The sequence below is a fragment of the Pleurodeles waltl genome, chromosome 1_2, assembly GCF_031143425.1.
Source record: "Pleurodeles waltl isolate 20211129_DDA chromosome 1_2, aPleWal1.hap1.20221129, whole genome shotgun sequence".
NCBI lineage: Eukaryota > Metazoa > Chordata > Amphibia > Caudata > Salamandridae > Pleurodeles > Pleurodeles waltl.
The window spans coordinates 132,129,087-132,148,361 of NC_090437.1; the positions used below are offsets into that span (position 1 = coordinate 132,129,087).

A 19,275-nucleotide genomic window follows, 5' to 3' on the forward strand; every position below is an offset into this window, starting at 1 on the left:
AACACATTCCACTAGGAAAAAAGGAGCTTCAATTGCATTCTTAGGAAATATACCAATAGCAGACATATGTAAAGCTGCCACATGGTCTACACCACACACATTTACTAAACACTACTGTGTAGATGTATTATCTCTCCAACAAGCAAAGGTTGGACAAGCAGTGCTTAGAACACTATTTCAAAATACTCCAATTCCTACAGGCTAGCCACTGTTTATTTTGGGAGGGGGCCATTTTACAGTCTATGCAAAGCATGTGTATCTACAGCTACACATGCCATTGAACGGAAAATGTAAATTACCCAGTAAACATCTTCTCGTGGAATGTAGTGCTGTAGATTCACACGTACCCTCCCTCCTCCCCAGAAGCCTGTGACCGTTGTAGTACAATATATTGTAAATATGTATATACATTGCATGGACATCTCATTTATTTACTATATATATATATATATATATATATACACACACACACACACACACACACACATTTATACACTCTTTACTTCACCCTCCTGTGGGAAAACAATCTAAACAAAGGACTCAATGCCCATGCGCAGTATTACCAAGAGGAGGAGTCACTTGATTCCATGACTCGAAAAGCTTCTTAAAGAAAAAACACTTGTAACACTCCGAACCCAACACTAGCTGGCAGACTTATGCAAAGTATTTGAATCTACAGCACTACATGCCACAAACAGATGTCTACTGGGTAAGTAACATTTTCTATATATATATATATATATATATAGTGTGTGTGTGTGTGTGTGTGTGTGTGCGCGCGCGCACCTAATCTCTGTAGTCTGCATTTTCTGGAGCTTGCTTGCTAGCAGCAGGGCTCCTCCCACCTCTTACTTGATAATAGCTCAATTTCATAGCTTTTGTTTCCCCAACAACTCAATTTTTCACCTTGCTGGTCAGTAACACTATCCTGCAGGTTCTGTGTGAGCGCTCACCTCTCAAAATGTTAGCTTGTCAAGTGCGGCTCCTTGTCAGTGACTGGCGAATGTCTGGGCGAGTCCTCCTGGTTCTAGCTTTTTTTTTTTTTTTTTTTAGCATCGCCTCCTACAGCATGCTTCTTACGGGACCATCTCGCAGCTAGGTTTTCAGTTACTGCTTTGGTTTCTTGGCGTGTTTCTCAATACACACACTAAACACACAATTTGTTTCTCTCCCTCTCAGATTGGTTAATCTCTACTCTCCGGAAGTGTTCTGTTTTGTGCTACCTCGCAAGCAAGCCTCCCAGTGTTGGGTAGATTTTCAAGAACTGCTTCTTAGAAGCTTGTGAATGGCGCAACTCTCACCAATTATAACACCTCCCCTTGTTTTACCTGTGCAGGCCAATTTGGAAAAGAACAGATTCACATGGTGGAACCAGGAAAGGCGGGATCTGCACCACTCAATTTTACAGTTTCAGAGCAGTAACTCAAATATTACAGAAAAAAAGTGAATTTTAACTTGCCGTATTTTTGATTGTACTTTTTTTCTTTGTGTACTGTAATTACTGTCTGTCACTAATACACTGATGACTTTACGGACACGTACTAATATGTGTCTCTCTTAGCAGGAGTGTAACAAAGGATCAGATTCACACGGATTCTGGTTTGATAACAAAGTGAAAGGCAACTTTGCCAGGATTTCAGACCTTTCTTTCCAATGTTTCTGAATATTAAACCATTTTAGTCCTGGAGCTTGTATGCAGACTTTAGAATAGAACAGAACAACCCCCGTTTCCTTTCTTACATCAGTGATTGTCCTTATTGCAGCAATATATCCTAGACTCAAAAGCAGCCAATCATTTTCACCATCAATCTTTGTCAGAGTAGGGTTCCTGCAGGAGTTTTTGTTTGAAGACTCAGACCTGGAGATATGAACATGATCAATCCAACTGCTCGTTTTGTAGAGAAGTATATTATATGTAATATATCCAGAGGTAATACACTGTTTCCATTTTTCTAATATGAAGAAAACAGCAATTATAAAAAGTGAAGGGGGGGAGAAACAACTAATCGAAATCATGCAGTCTACATCGTTAACATTCACTTAGGGATCGTGAATTGCAGATCTATTCTTTAAAATATTTACGTCGTGTGCCAGCGTGCAGACCACATCCATCAAGGAGCTTTTTTGCATCAAGTTGGAGTTACACCACAATATGGCACTAGTTTTTTTTTTTTTTTCCCATGATCCCTTTTGGTTGTCTGGTCGCAAAAGCACTTGGCTAGGTTTGTTGTTAACCTGCTGTCCTTAAAGTAGATGTCGAATTACTTGAAAAGGTGCAATAAACTAAAGTGATAAACTAAGAGTAGGGCAGTGTACTTCGTATTTTCTGTCAGCTGGAAGCTATGGCGAATGTTGAGCAGGTGCCACTAAGAAGTTGTGGTCACTGGGCTTTAAAAGTGTAGCTTTCCTTGCAGATTTATGCCTGTCGGGGTTTAGTAATAACATTTTAATATAATGTACATTTCAACAAATGTTAATTTGTATTAGTATATGTATGGTGAGCGAGCTGCCTCTGCTCAATGAAAAACTGTCTGCCCAAATTCAGTTCTAAGGCAACACTTGGGAAATCCAAACTATTCCAGCTCTCGTCGTTGCAGTTTCTTTTTCAAGATTGAGTCGTAGTGTTAATTCACCTGCTGTAAACCGTTCTGTTAGTGGTTGCGTTTGAAATGTTTGTTGTTTTTCTCGAAGTGTAAAAATGTCGGTGTTTAATACAGGATGTTACAAATGGTTGACTGACATCTATGTGAAATCACCTTAACGCAATCTGCAGTTTATTTTTCTGCCATTGAGTACAATGCCTTGGTCAGTGATTCAAGCACATAGGACCTACTGCTAGTCAGAACTAAAGAAACGTACTTGTAAGTTTCCAGCTACCCTAACTAAGCAGTGCAAGATTCATGGCATATAACGGTTTCCAGTGGATATCTGTGGTCTCTGTCCAGGTCTTGACATGATTCCCAGTGCTTACGGAGACCGTGCTTCATGATAATTTGCCATTCAGCCTGACGTTGTAGCGAGGAATAGGACACTGTTTCGAGGCCTCGGGACGCATGTTGGAGGCTATTGCTTGGCTTGCTAGTACTTGAAGTTCTCTTCCAAATATCAGTATCCTGTAGTTTACTCACTTAAGTAAACACGTTGCCTCTTGAAGGTGATCGTTCAACTTTTACCTAATTGCCATTGTCTTTTAATTCCAGTTCCATGCGGTTGCCCTGAGCATCAATTCTCAGCTGATAGCTGGCTTGCCAAAGATGAACCCATCCCAACATGTGGCAGTTCTCACCAGCCAACTGCTGCAATGCATGGCCTGCTCCCATCTTCTGCAGTTTAAGGGTTCCATGTTGGCACTGGCGATCCTCAGCCTGGAAGTGGAAAAACTCCGTCCTGATTGGCTTGCTCTCACACTTGAGTTGCTGCAGAAAGTGAAGGTAACTGTATTTGCCCATTATATTGATGTACTCTTACACTTCTTTGTCACTCTTGCATAATGCAGGAGCTCGATGCAGCATCTCAGGTAGCCACAATTGTATGTTTTACGACCAGATCAGAAATGTGATTGTAGGTCTTTGAAATAATGCCTTGCATTGCATCCACTTCTTTGCTTATCCTTTCTAAGCACTTAAAGTATTGTGGATGCTAGCGGTAGGCACACACAAACAACATCTGCATTCTAAATGTTTAAAACATCCCTTAAAAGTAGTTATTTTTTAGTGCCATTCCTCTAAAAAAGGGATTAATTAAACTAGGATCTTCTTCCAATGAGAATAAGTAGTTGTGTTGACCTTCATGTGTTTTTCTGTTTCCTTTTGTATCCAGATGGACAGTTCACAGCTGATCCACTGTCGAGAGCTTGTGGCATTGCATCTTTCCAACCTGAAGGCTTGCCTGCCTCCCAATGCTGTTTACATCTACGATCCTCTTAAGCAAACCCTGGTCACCTGCAATAAAGGAGTGTTTGGATGCCACTCCTCCTCTATTTCAGGACCAGGCGTACCCATGGACAGCCGACCAGAAGTGCCAATCAAAGGTACTGCACTCGTCCAACTCCTGCCAAACCCTGCTGGATGCAAGCAGAGTTCTGCTAAACGCAAAGTTGAAGAAATGGAAGTGGACGACTTCTACGATGGAATCAAACGGCTCTACAGTGAAGACAGCACTGCTGAGATTGGGGGAATGGAAGGTGTAGCTGCAGGGTGTGGTACTGTCCTATCAAGGCAAGAGGGGAGTGTTTCTCCCTGTCCACCTTTGCAGACTGTCTCTGTCATGTAGCCACAGAGTAACTGGCATATCCATTGTAGGGGAACTTTTTTCCATTTAACAACATCTAAGATCGGGCAGAATTGTTGAAGGGCATACCTTGCCCAGGCTAAAAAAAAAAAAAAAGGGAGCAAAATATTTTCCACGTTTTCTTGTGCTTCTAATTATAGTTCAACAATTACATAAGCACCTAATAAAAAATGAAAAAAAACAATTATAAAAGACTATACGTATAAAAAAATGGACAAAAGATCCAAAAACCGAATAACAAAAAAAGTAGCAAATTGTTTGACTTTCTGATCCCCTGTCAGTTTAAGTGTTTTTTCGCGAGTCTGTGTAATGTAACCTTTCTTTCAAAGTTCACATTTACAATGCATTCAAAATAATTTAGCTTAACATGTCATTTAACCCTGTTTACCTTTTCGTGCTCTCTTTCTGTGTATTGTGCATGAAGAGTACTCGTATCTGTCACTACGGAATATTCATAGACAAAAAATTACTACTTTGGTATACAAAGTTCTTTGTTGTAATATTTTAAGTGATTTTTAATGAGTTGCAAAATATGCTGGCCGAGTGTATGACACGTTGTTAATGGACTGCATTGGTTAGATATGTAATTAGGTTTGATGTTTACTTCCAACACTTTTCAAATTTCTCGCGAGTAGCTCAGTCATGTTCATTTACCATTTCAAATGTTGATCATTCGATTGTAGTATTTTCAGTACTAAAGTTAAGAAAGTTGGTAAGCTATTCTTACACTACTTTTGCCAAGAAATGTGGTTGTAGAAAATCACCTCTACCTTTCATATTCTTAATTGACAAAGCGTTCACATCATTTAATTCTCTGTACTTTGAAACAAATGTTTGATTTTAAGAAGGTGTAAATCTATTTCCTTAATGTCTGCTTTGTTATATTGCAAAAGTACTGCTGCTTGTTCAACTATTTCAGACAGTTGTATTACACTTTAACAGTGGTGTAACGAACATGGAGGGGGCCCCCTTCTGGACTTACTCAGGCCAGGTGCTTTGCTGAGGGGGACCCCTGAAGCTCACCCCCTGCATTGCAGGGGCTGCAGTGCCTTTATTACGCCTTTAATTATAACAATATAGCAATCCGCAACAGATGCCCTCAACTTTGTTGCTTCTTTTGAGCCAAATTCGACATTTAAAGCTTGCCCTTGAATTTGAATGCACATTTATTTTTCCTACATTGCCTTATCCTCCTCCTTGATCGCTCCCGCCAGTCTGTGGAAGGTATTGCTTTCAAAACCATTGTACCCATGAATGCCCTTCTGGTAACAATAAAAGTTGTCCTTGATCTCTGGTTGTATTGTATGATTATTATTTTTTAACCCGAGAGGACATAGTCATAGCAATTAATGTGGTGGGAAAAACAGTTGTTTATTTGAAATAAGAATGGGTTGTTTATGGCAAAATAATAGAAATGATAATAAAACACAGCAGAAGTTTAACGTGAACGGAATATAGAGATTGTTTCATGGGATGTCGGTTAATGGAAACCACACTACTAGATCTCTTCCAATTTAAAAAAGAAAGTCCACTTCCATGATATCTTGTTTAACTTTTTGACACCTGGATACAAGATAGTTACCTCAAAGTCAATGGCAAACGTGGACTCTGTAAAACAAAGTATCAATCGCTGCATGCCCCTCTATTCTGACTGACTTGAAGGTTGAAAGAGGGTTCCATTGCATGCCATCATTGACAGGAAAAGGCAGATGGGATCGAGTTCTCATTTTCCCGCAAATGATTGAAGTTTTGTCCGAGGAAGTTGGGAAATTGTGCATCCTACTTTATTGGCACCAGATCTCTGGGAAGCAGTACCTTTTGGCGGGCACTTCCTGGGTGGTCAGTCAACACAGTGATCGCAGCTTATCTAGTCAGCAAAATACCCTGTTACGAGAAAGGAAAACAATTACTAATTACTGTGATCTCATACTTAAAACATGAGCTGTTCTGGCAAGGAGAACGCCTAAAAAGCAACAGCGCATCACCTGTGAAGTCCCATTTATTCCACGCTGGTGCGATGTCCAGACCAGCAAACCGTGAACAAGAGCACGTTTGAGCAATAAATATCTGCCTTTAAAGAAGCACAGTCAACCCCTTTTCCACTCAGTTATTTCATTCTCCTTGTGCAAAGACCAGCACACATCCATGGGCTTTGAGACCCCGACTTCTTCTCCTGACACCAAGGGATTTGGTTGCAGTTTTATAACTCTGCAGTTCTTGATTGCCAACTATTCTTTTTCACTATTGTTCACAGGGCAAAAGGTCTGAGGGATCGATTATTTCAGCCCCCCTGTTGACTTCTTGACTTTCTCCAATTGTATAAACCTGCCTGGTAGTGTTGGCTGTATAGGTCTCTGAAGTCCGCACATAAACCACTGTTAGTACGTCACTTCAGACAATCACTTAAACGCAAAACTTAGATTGCGAACATTTGGAATATATACTAAATAGTTTTCATAAATGTAGCAAGGAATTTCAGAAAAAAATAACAATGATAATCATAAATAATGGAACACAACTGTTCTGAGCAGCTAATGGGTGTAAATAATAATGTTAAACATATACCCAGGGAAATTGACTGAACCTCATATAGTTCAAAACAGTTCAACTATCCATCTCCAGAACTCTTTATCAGTCAATCCATTATACTTGGGTCCAGCTACATTACATGGAACATCCTTGCTGTTTATATAATTGGGTATTTGGTAAATCCTTTTCAGTACCCTGGGATCTCAACAAAAAGTCTAGCCCCTTCACCTAAAGTCTCATTCACCTTACCAGCACAGGCACTAGGACAGGGAGATAGTGGTGTTGGAAACATATGAGCACTGGCCATTTTGATCATGGTGAGACCTGTAAAACAACTAATTTTGTGCCTCCCCCAACACCAAATTGTCCAATAGTGAATAACCAGGAGTTTGATATACCAGCTTTATAATGGATCGTTATGGGGACTGACCTATGCAAGAAGCAACACTGCTTCTAAATCTAAATCTTCATTGATGTATGTCCTCGTGTAGTTGCAGTTTAAGTTAGTCATTCCATCTCTTAGCTCAAGGTATGGTCTAGACCCTATTCTTTTCCTTTAGAATATTCTGCAGTCCTCCATATTTTCGCATTGGCATATTAAATGTGGCTACAGAAGTTTTGCAAATGTGTCACCCTGTGCTGGTTGACATTGGTATCATGGGCTTTCCCTTGGATGTAGGCAATTTTGAGGTCTTGTATTCTGGTGGACTTCGTGCTAGTACATGCCTGATGGCTTTTCTATTAAAACTAGAGAGACATCCATAGTCCAAGCTGATCGTTTCTGGATCATGTAAACAATGATGATAATTATTGCCTCCTAAGGTGTTGCTGTTCTACTGTTTCTCAGGTTTCCATCTCACCCAGCCCCTGGAATATTTCAGAAATTCCTTTCTAGCATCCCTAAAAGTTCAGGACCTATGACCCCTAAAAGATGGAATACTTGTACCAGCATCCCTTATCCTTTGTCATTATCCTTTCACAATGGAGCATGGTAATTATCAGAGTACTGCTATGACTGCAGGTTTTATATCAATAGGCAGGTGTGGCTTCACTACTACCAGTTAAGAAAATTGTCATTGGGCATGTGGAGATGGCATTCTCAAATGAAGGTAACGGGAATTGACAGCATACTGATACACTCATGATGGTTAAATATGCAGTTTGGTAGTTTTCCAAGGCTGGTGTACCTCATAAATAAAAGTTTTTGCTTTAGCTGAGACATTATGGTGTTGTCGTACATTTTGGGTGGTCAGAGGGTACAGTCGTTGAAGATTTATTCTTCATCACCTGTGGAAAAACAGAACATGCAGGAAGATCTTGGAAGGTCCGCTTAGCCCAACCAGTTAATTTTAATTGGAAAATATTAAAGACTTATGGATGTGTTGGATATATCCATGTATTTTACTGAGTCATGAAAGTTACTAAGTGGAATGTATCCCTTCTTAGTGCAACACTCTTGCATGTCTGAACAACCAAGGTGGCTTCTATTGAATTTCATAAGCCCAGCCATGTGCAAGTTGGATGGACCGTTGTTACATGTCCCACCTCTCTTACTTTTTGCAAGTATTACGAGTTGGATTACATAGAGTCAGATGGTCATTTTGTTAGGACTTACACAATATCCAGTTTGATCGATGGCATGTGTGGCTGTAGATACAGATGCTTTGCTTACGTCCACCATCTAGTTTTGGGCTTGGATTGTTACAAGTTATTTTTCTTTGAAGAGTATTATCAAGTCACAAGATCGAGTGGTGACTCCTCTCGGTGATACTGCGCTTTGGCATCAAGTCCTTTGTTAGACTGCTTTCTCTCTTCCCTCTGGTTCGGACATGTTTCCTCTCACTCCGGTGGATCTCGGTTTGATGTCTTCTGAACTTTAATCTAACTTTGTAGTCTTTTGTTGCCTGCGGTTGCAGGGGGAAGATTCCGTCGACCCACGGGAGATTTCTTCAGAGCTCCTGGTGTAGAGAGGAGGCAGGCTACCCCCAGAGCATGCACCACCTGGAAACAGTCGAGAAAGCCGGCAGGATGGAGCGATACAAGGTTGCTAGTAGTCATCTTGCTACTTTGTTGTGGTTTTGCAGGCGTCCTGAGCAGTCAGCGGTCGATCCTTTGGCAGAAGGTGAAGAGGGAGATGCAGAGGAACTCTGGTGAGCTCTTGCATTCGTTATCTGAAGAATTCCCCAAAGCAGAGACCCTAAATAGCCAGAAAAGGAGGTTTGGCTACCTAGGAAGGAGGATTGGCTACTAAGAGAGGTAAGAGCCTATCAGAAGGAGTCTCCGACGTCACCTGCTGGCACTGGCCACTCAGAGCAGTCCAGTGTGCCAGCAACACCTCTGTTTCCAAGATGGCAGAGGTCTGGGGCACACTGGAGGAGCTCTGGGCACCTCCCCTGGGAGGTGCAGGTCGGGGGAGTGGTCACTCCCCTTTCCTTTGTCCAGTTTCGCGCCAGAGCAGGGCTGGGGGATCCCTGAACCGGTGTGGACTGGCTTATGCAGAGATGGGCACCATCTGTGCCCATCAAAGCATTTCCAGAGGCTGGGGGAGGCTACTTCTCCCCAGCCATCACACCTATTTCCAAAGGAAGAGGGTGTTACACCCTCTCTCAAAGGAAATCCTTTGTTCTGCCTTCCTGGGCCAGGGCTGCCTGGACCCCAGGAGAGCAGAAACCTGTCTGAGGGGTTGGCAGCAGCTGCAGTGCAAACCCTGAAAAGGCAGTTTGGCAGTTCCCGGGTTCTGTGCTAGAGACCCGGGGGATCATGGAATTGTCCCCCCAATGCCAGAATGGCATTGGGGTGACAATTCCATGATCTTAGACATGTTACATGGCCATGTTCGGAGTTACCATTGTGACGCTGTACATAGGTAGTGACCTATGTACAGTGCACGCGTGTAATGGTGTCCCCGCACTCACAAAGTCTGGGGAATTTGCCCTGAACAATGTTGGGGCACCTTGGCTAGTGCCAGGGTGCCCACACACTAAGTAACTTTGCACCCAACCTTCACCAGGTGAAGGTTAGACATATAGGTGACATATAGGCACTGACCTGCAGTTGCTGCTTCTGCCTGAAAAGAGTGCAAAGGGTGAACTTTGCTGTGTGTTCTGCTTGAGAAAGTTCTCCAAGGGCTTGGAGTAGAGCTTGCCTCCTGTTGGAAGTCTCAGGGACACCAAAGACTTCAGTTTCCTCGACCTGCAACACTGGGAACCGTGGTGGTCATTACAACCCTGGCGGTCGGTGTTAAAGCGGCCGTAAGACCGCCAACAGGCCGGCGATAAAAAATTAGCAATTACGACCATGGCGGAAACCGCCAACAAAGACAGCCACTTTTACACTTCGACCGCCACAGCAGTACAAACAAACAGCGCGGCGGTCACCGCCAACAGACAGGCGGGAGACAATGTACCTCCGACATTATTATGACAGGCCAATCCGCCACCTTTTCCGGGGCGGATTCACTGTGGATAAAAACACGGCGGAAACAGGCATCCCGAAGGAAAAACGCTCACCTCTACACCCCACGAGGAACGAGGACGCCATGGACCCGGAACTCCAAATTCTACCTGCAATAGTCTTCCTGATCCTCTACCAGGAGCACGAACACCGGCGGCGAAGACCACAGTGAGTACTACACCTACGACACAGGGGAGGGGGGAGGCAAAAAACAGGGACACACACACACAACACCCCACCCTCACCCACTACAACACACACACTAATGCATATCAATACATCACAGTTACACCCCCCCCCCCGGAAGAATGCAAAGACAATAGAAAATGAGTGTAACCATTGTAATATATTAAAAGCAAGTAGGCAGAAATATATATATATATATATATACACCATGTACATAATATATACCAAGCATAGTGGTCCAGGTAGTCCGTGGAACACTGGGACCACAAGGTATGGGCGAGGCCCACACAAGATCCCCGACCATGACAGAGAGAACACTGCAGGAGCATCAGAGAGCAACTACACAGGCACCTCAGGGGGAGGGAAAGGGGGGCCCCTCAGCCGCTTGAGTGCACAACGCCAAATCCATTAGGGGGCCACATGCCCACTGTTCCAACCTGGGGAGTGCAAAGCCACAGTCTCTCAAGTCTCTACAGTGGGTGGTTTGCCCACTGTTCAATCCTGGGGAGTGCAAAGCCACAGTCTCTCAAGTCTCTACAGTGGGTGGGTTGCCCACTGCCATATCCTGGGGAGTGCAAAGCCACAGTCTCACAAGTGGATAACAGTCTCCACTGGTTCTGGAGGGGGCATGGTGCCCAGAGTGCTTCATCCTGCTAAGGACAGAGGTTGTGGATGACAGTCTCCACTGGTTCTGGAGGGGGCATGGTGCCCAGAGTGCTTCATCCTGCTAAGGACCGAGGTAGTGGATGACAGTCTCCACTGGTTCTGGGGGGGGCATGGTGCCCAGAGTGCTTCATCCTGCTAAGGACAGAGATTGTGGATGACAGTCTCCACTGGTTCTAGAGGGGGCATGGTGCCCAGAGTGCATCATTCACCCTGTGACGGACTCAGTTGCGTCAGTGCCCTTTCCGCTCATGGGCCAGCAGTGCTTGAGATGGCGGTGCCCTGTGCAGCGGTGCTTGAGATGGTGGTGCCCTGTGCAGCGGTGCTTGAGATGGCGGTGACCTGTTCAGCGGTGCTTGAGACGGCGGTGCCCTGTTCAGCGGTGCTTGAGACAGCGGTGCCTTGTTCAGCGGTGCTTGAGAAAGCGATGCCCTGTTCAGCTGTGCTTGAGTTGGCGGTGTCCTGTTCAGCGGTGTTTGAGATGGCAGTGCCCTGTGCAGCAGTGCTTGAGATGGCGGTGCCCTGTGCAGCGGTGCTTGAGATGGCGGTGCCCTGTGCAGCGGTGCTTGAATTGGCGGTGCCCTGTTCAGCGGTGCTTGAGATGGCGGTCTCCATTGCAGGGTCTCAGCTGCTGGAGGTCCTTCATGGCCCAGCGGGGCTTTTGCTGGAGGTCCTTCATGGCCCAGCGGGGCTTTTGCTGGCGGTCCTTCATGGCCCAGCGGGGCTTGTGCTGGCGGCCCTTCATGGCCCAGCGCGGCTTTTGCTGGCGGTCCTTCATGGCCCAGCGGGGCTAGTGCTAGCGGTGGCCTCCTGGGCAGGTGGGCTGGTGCTGGCGGTGGTCTCCTGGGCAGGTGGGCTGGTGCTGGCCTCCTGGGCAGGTGGGCTGGTGCTGGCGGTGGCCTCCTGGGCAGGTGGGCTAGTGCTGGCGGTCCTGTCCTGGCCAGCTGGGCTTGTGCTGGAGGTGGGCTCTGGGGCATCGGGGATGATGGCGGTCTTCTCCGCCGTGCTGCTTTTACCAGACTTGCCGGGTTTCTTGTGGCCCTTCCCCACCTTGGAAGGTGTCACAGCTGACTCCACACTCCCACCAGGACCCCTGGGAGCGGCTTTGGTGGCTGGAGTCTTCCCCCTCTCCCGCCGGGCACTGGCCAACTTCTGATGCTTCACAGGTGGGGGACTGTCTGTGCTGTGGCTCCGTGCCACACTGGCTGCCCTGGTGGCCGGTGCACTCCAGATTCCGGTGACTACAGGCACCACTGGTCCCGGAGATGTTGTGGCTGAGGTGCTAGTTCAGGACCTAGGAGACGGACGGGGTGGGTGAGGTGTGGGAAAGAGGTCAAGGGTGGACAGGAAAAGTTTTTTGGACACACTGGGACGGGTAGCTGGAGGGGGTTTGGGAGTGGAGGAAGAGGTGGTGGTTGTAGGAGGTGTACGTTTGGTGACTTTGGGTGAAGGTGCATGCGCTGGAGGCTCTCGTGAGGTGGATGGCTGTTGGGTGGGTGTAGGAGGCTGGCCTGGCTTGTAGTGGGTACCAGAGGTACTTACACCTTGTGCCAGGTCCAGTTATCCCTTATTAGTGTAGAAGAGGTGTTTCTAGCAGCTAAGGCTGATAAAAGGTAGCTATGGCAAAGCAGCTTAGGCTGAACTAGGAGACATGTAAAGCTCCTACTATACCACTGGTGTCAGATGCACAATATCATAAGAAAACACAATACACAGATATACTAAAAATAAAGGTACTTTAGTTTTATGACAATATGCCAAAAGTATCTCAGTGAGTACCCTCAATATGAGGATGAGAAATATACACAAGATATATGTACACAAACCAAAATTATGCAGATAATAGCAAAAGGGAAGTAATGCAAGCAATGTCAAGTTACAGTGGATTGCAATAGGAGTACATAGGCATAGGGGCAACACAAACCATATGCTCCAAAAGTGGAATGCGGACCACGAATGGACCCCAAACCTATGTGAGCTTGTAGAGGGTCTCTGGGACTGTAAGAAAACAGTGAGGGTTAGAAAAATAGCCCACACCAAGACCCTGTAAGGTAGGTGTAAAGTGCACCTACAACCCCCAGAGAGCGCAGAAGTCGTGATAGGGGGATTCTGCAAGGAAAACCAACACCAGCAATGCAACAACAGTGGATTTCCGGACCTGAGTACCTGTAAGACCAGGGGACCAAGTCCAAGAGTCACGACAGTGTCGAGAGTGGGCAGGGGCCCAGGAAATGCCAGCTGAGTGTGCAAGGAAGCTGCCACCGGATGGAAGAAGCCTGGTGTTTTGCAAGAACGAAGAGGACTAGGAACTTCCCCTTTGGAGGATGGATATCCCACGTCGTGAAGAAGCTTGCAGAGGTGTTCCCACGCAGAAAGACCGCAAACAAGCCTTGCTAGCTGCAAGGGTAGCGGTTAGGGTTTTTGGATGCTGCTGTGGCCCAGGAGGGACCAGGATGTCGCCACTTGGATGAGGAGACAGTGGGTGCGCCCAGCAAGTCAGGGAGTCCTCACAGAAGCAGGCAGCACCCGCAGAAGTACCAGAACAGGCACTTGGAAGAAGAGTGAACCGGAGTCCACGCGAAGTCACAAAAGGGAGTCCCACGACGCCGGAGGACAACTCAGAAGGTTGTGCACTGCAGGTTAGAGTGTCAGGGACCCAGGCTTGGCTGTGCACGAAGGAAATCCTGGAAGAGTGCACAGGAGTCGGAGCAGCTGCAAATCACGCAGTACCCAGCAATGCAGTCTAGCGTGGGGAGGCAAGGACTTACCTCCACCAAACTTGGACTGAAGAGTCACTGGACTGTGGGAGTCACTTGGACAGAGTTGCTGAGTTCTAGGGACCACGCTCGTCGTGCTGAGAGGGGACCCAGAGGACCGGTGATGCAGTCTTTTGTTGCCTGCGGTTGCAGGGGGAAGATTCCGTCGACCCACGGGAGATTTCTTCAGAGTTCCTGGTGCAGAGAGGAGGCAGGCAACCCCCAGAGCATGCACCACCTGGAAACAGTTGAGAAAGCCGGCACGATGAAGCGATACAAGGTTGCTAGTAGTCGTCTTGCTACTTTGTTGGGGTTTTGCAGGCATCCTGAGCAGTCAGTGGTCGATCCTTTGGCAGAAGGTGAAGAGGGAGATGTAGAGGAACTCTGGTGAGCTCTTGCATTCGTTATCTGGTGAGATCCCCAAAGCAGAGACCCTAAATAGCCAGAAAAGGAGGTTTGGCTACCTAGGAAGGAGGATTGGCTACCAAGAGAGGTAGGAGCCTATCAGAAGGAGCCTCTGACGTCACCTGCTGGCAATGGCCACTCAGAGCAGTCCAGTGTGCCACAAACTCCTCTGTTTCCAAGATGGCAGAGGTCTGGGACACACTGGAGGAGCTCTGGGCACCTCCCCTGGGAGGTGCAGGTCAGGGGAGTGGTCACTCCCCTTTCCTTTGTCTAGTTTCGTGCCAGAGCAGGGCTGGGGGATCCCTGAACCGGTGTGGACTGGCTTATGCAGAGATGGGCACCATCTTTGCCCATCAAAGCATTTCCAGAGGCTGGGGGAGGCTACTCCTCCCCAGCCTTCACACCTATTTCCAAAGGGAGAGGGTGTTACACCCTCTCTCAGAGGAAGTCCATTGTTCTGCCTTCCTGGGCTAGGGCTGCCTGGACCCCAGGAGGGCAGAAACCTGTCTGAGGGGTTGGCAGCAGCAGCAGCTGCAGTGCAAACCCTGAAAAGGCAGTTCGGCAGTACCCGGGTTCTGTGCTAGAGACCCTGTGGATCATGGAATTGTCCCCCCAATGCCAGAATGGCATTGGGTGACAATTCCATGATCTTAGACATGTTACATGGCCATGTTCGGAGTTACCATTGTGATGCTGTACATAGGTAGTGCACGCGTGTAATGGTGTCCCCGCACTCACAAAGTCCGGGGAATTTGCCCTGAACGATGTGGGGGCACCTTGGCTAGTGCCAGGGTGCCCACACACTAAGTAACTTTGCACCCAACCTTCACCAGGTGAAGGTTAGACATATAGGTTTATAAATTACTTAAATGCAGTGGTAAATGGCTGTGAAATAACGTGGCCGTTATTTCACTCAGGCTGCACTGGCAGGCCTGTGTAAAAATTGTCAGAGCTCCCTATGGGTGGCAAAAGAAATGCTGCAGCCCATAGGGATCTCCTGGGACCCCAATACCCTGGGTACCTCATTACCATATGCTAGGGAATTATATGGGTGTACCAGTATGCCAATGTGAAATGGTAAATTTAGTCACTAGCCTGTTAGTGACAAATTTGGAAAGCAGAGAGAGCATAACCACTGAGGTTCTGGTTAGCAGAGCCTCAGTTAGGCATCACACAGGGAACACATACATATAGGCCACAAACTTATGAGCACTGGGGTCCTGGCTAGCAGGATCCCAGTGACGCATAACAACCACACTTACAACATAGGGTTTTCACTATGATCACTGTGCCCTGGTTAGCAGGTTTCCAGTGAGACAGTGAAAACACCCTGACATATACTCAAAAACAGGCCAAAAGTGGGGGTAACAAGGCTAGAAAGAGGCTTCTTTCTCACAGTGGGTGTGTGCCTGCGTTTGTGTATCTTGGGAAGGGGCGTCACAGACACGCTGGGAGAGGACACAGGGGACGTGTGAATGGTAGTGGGGGTGGTGACTGCACGTGAACGGGGTATGGTGGTGGGTGTGCTGGAGAGGGACGTAGTGGCTCTAAAGGTAGTGCATGCAGGTGTGAGTGTAGACGAGACTGGGAGGGAGGAGGGAGACGACGAGGAGGGGGACACAGTGGAGGCAGTGGATGTTGGTGTGTCTGCATGTGTGTGATGCTTGCGTGAGTGCCTCCTCACTGAGGGCAGCAGGTGTGACAGGGGCAGGGCCTGAGGTGCCTGGGGTGAAGGTGATGCCCACCCTCTTGGGTGAGCGGGCAAGGAGCAAAGGCTGAGGGTCTGCTGGGAGGGCGGTGCTGGTAGGGGGGGTGGCAGCTGTAGCTGTAGATGCGGGGGGCACAGATGTTGCCGCCACCACAAGGGAGCTCCCATCGGAGGACGAGTCCGTGTCACTGGTGTCAGTTCCTGTCCCCGCCGTGGAGCTCCCCTTGCCCTCCGTCCCACTGGTGAACTCTGAGTCCGTAGTCTCGCCCTCCAGGGCCATGTGGGATGCAGCTTCCTCGTGCTCCGGTGCCACTGCTCCTCCGCCTGATGATGCTAATGCACACAAGAACAGGGAGACCACAAAAAGGGGGGGAACGACAGAAGAAAGACATGTTGAGTGCATGCATTACTGCTACCGTTGGCTGACACGACAGACACAGAAGCCCCCTGCACTACGCCGCGCTCTTGGGGTCCACTGTTCAATTCCTGGGAAATGGCCTACACGGCTATGGATGACATCTGCACACATAGATGACACAGGGGCATGACTAGGTGTACTTGGCACTCTACAGAGGAGGCGTGGGGTGCCACTTGGCCTGCCTCACGGAGGGGCCTTGCCTACGGAACTCGTCCTAGCCTAGGGAAACTCACAGCCCACCTCCCCCACCCAGACACCTCCACTGCGCGCAAAGTCAGCAGAATCAGAGTGTATTCACCCCCTTGTGGCTGCTGTGATGCCCTCAAGCGCCCATCCAACTCCAGGTAGGCCACCGCCAGGATCCTGAACATCAGGGGGGTCATGGTGCGACGGGCACCCCTCCCACGTTGGGAGTCCATCCCCAGCTGGGCCTCCGCCATCTTCTTGCTTCAGCGGCGAATGTACTCCCATCTTTTCTGGCAGTGGGTGCTCCGTCTGTGGTAGACCCCCAGGGTCCGGACGTCCTTGGCGATGGCACGCCAAATATCTATTTTCTGGTGGGCGCTGACCTACATGAAATGTACAGGGGAAAAAGAGAAGTTATTACCAACTGCACCGTCAAACTGATTGGCCCCCATCCCTACCCTTGCCATGTGGCACATGCATTCACCGTCTTTCATGCACGCAGCACTCTCCCCCCTTCCTTCTTACATCCAGCCCTCTCCACACAGGCATAGCCCATACAACATGCTCACTATGTTTACCTGTTTGTCTCGAGGACCGTAGAGTAGCGTGTACTGGGAGAAGACCCCATCCACAAGCTTCTCCAACTCCTCAGATGTGAAGGCAGGGGCCCTTTCCCCAGACACTCGAGCCATTGTCTCTTCCAGAGCGAGGTCACAGCAGCACTTGCTGTGTAGGTCCTCTCCTGTCGAAGATCAGGTATTGAGTGATTGAACAGATAGAAAATGGCGGTCACGTCCGCGGCGGTGCATACCGTCACCGCCGGCATACATCGTCATTGGCTCCTGGGACCCATAGGGTCCAATGTTACCCAATGCAGCATTGCGCCGCGGTCTTCGACCGCCTACTGCAACAGTGTACAACGCCAGTGCAGTTACCTCACATCCCATTGTCCCACTTTACAGGTCAGGCAGCCGCCATTTCAGGAGCCCACATGGCTTCATTTTCAACTGCGTGACACATACCTATGCCTAGACTCTACACACATACAGGCCATCATTTGAGCATGAATGGTGTTCTGTGTGAACTGTGGGTACGTACCTCTGAGTTGTGTGACTCTGTGCTCGCTGTTGTCCTTCATAGGCACCGTCCGCAGGGACATGTGAGGAGATGGCGGCATCCTCCGGTGTACAGACCGTTGGCGGACCTGTCGACAATGGAGGAGCGACATGTGATTATCACATACAGGCTTGACTGTGCCACAATCCAGGAACTGTGTACCCTGTTGGAGCCAGACCTGATGTCAGCAATCCGCCATCGCACAGGAATCCCCCCTCAAGTGCAGGTGCTGTCAGTGCTCCATTTCCTTGCAAGTGAGTCTTTTCAAACAACAGTGGCCATAGCATCAGGGATGTCCCAGCCTATGTTTTCCAACGTATTGTCCAGAGTGTTGTCTGCCCTTCTGAAACACATGCAGAGCTACATCGTTTTTCCTCAGGTGGAGGATTTGCCTACAGTGAAAGGTGATTTCTATGCCCTAGGACACATCCCCAACATCATAGGTGCCATTGATGGGACCCATGTGGCTTTGGTTCCCCCCCCCTCCCCCACAGGAGCAAACAGGTGTACAGAAACCAGAAGAATTATCATTCGATGACTGTACAGATGGTATGTTTGGCAGACCAGTACATCTCCCATGTGACTGCTATGTTCCCTGGCTCAGTGCATGACGCCTACATCCTGCGGAATAGCAGCATCCCTTATGTGATGGGTCAACTCCAGAGGCACCGTGTGGCTATTGGGTGAGCACCTAGAAGCAAGTCAGTGGGAATGGTTGTCTGGGTCTGGGGATATCCCTCCAGGTTAGTGCATGTCTAACAGTTGTCCCTCACCATTTGAAGGTGACTCTGGTTACCCCAACCTGTCATGGCTACTGACCCCAGTGAGGAATCCCAGGACAAGGGCAGAGGAACGCTACAATAAGGCCCATGGGTGAACTAAGAGGGTGATCGAGCGGACCTTCGGCCTCCTGAAGGCCAGGTTCAGGTGCCTCCATATGACAGGTGGATCCCTATTCTACTCACCAAAGAAGGTGTGCCAGATCATCGTGGCCTGCTGTATGCCATCTACTGATTTTCAATTGATTCAAAATATGTATTCACTCATTGTATGCTTCATCATGGTGTTCAGGTTTGTATTGCTCTTCATATTTTGTTACTGAACAACCCAATGCATTTTGGGTCACAGACTCTTCATCAGGGGCATGCTGTAACATATAAAACAATATACATTTGACTCAAAATGTGTCTGATGCTGAAGAAGATTGCTGCACTCTAGGTTGGCGCCATAGCGACAAACTGAATAATTCCCCATCCGTACAAATATTCCTAATGCCAGGGCAACATATCTGAGGCGGAGTACCCAACAGCTCTGTGCTATGGAAGAACGGTGGCACCTGATGAACCTGCCGCGATGGCGAACAGCACTACCTAGGTCGTGAGCCAGCGCAGGCAGATAAACATTACCTCAACAACAGTGCCTGCCTTCAGACTGGCCAGGAGGTGGAGTGTGGGGAATTTGTGCAATGGGCTTTTGGTGACATGAAGGTAAGGCCCATAGGGAGAGCACAACAGGGCACAGGTGCAGCCCATGCCCCGCACTCAGCGAGCGGGAGAGAAGGCGAT

General features: G+C 48.0%; 1 protein-coding gene across 3 annotated transcripts in view; it reads left to right on the top strand.

Moving 5' to 3' along the window:
* CCNI (cyclin I) overlaps positions 1–5,578 on the top strand; it is a 344,582-nt gene extending 339,004 nt beyond the window's left edge. For all 3 annotated transcript variants that reach the window (XM_069236820.1, XM_069236821.1, XM_069236822.1), the window contains 2 exons: positions 3,201–3,431; positions 3,820–5,578. In XM_069236820.1, the coding sequence (XP_069092921.1) occupies positions 3,201–3,431; positions 3,820–4,272 (684 nt within the window). In that variant the 3' untranslated portion in view covers positions 4,273–5,578. The remainder of the gene's footprint in view (positions 1–3,200; positions 3,432–3,819) is intronic.
* The last annotated feature ends 13,697 nt before the right edge of the window (positions 5,579–19,275 follow it).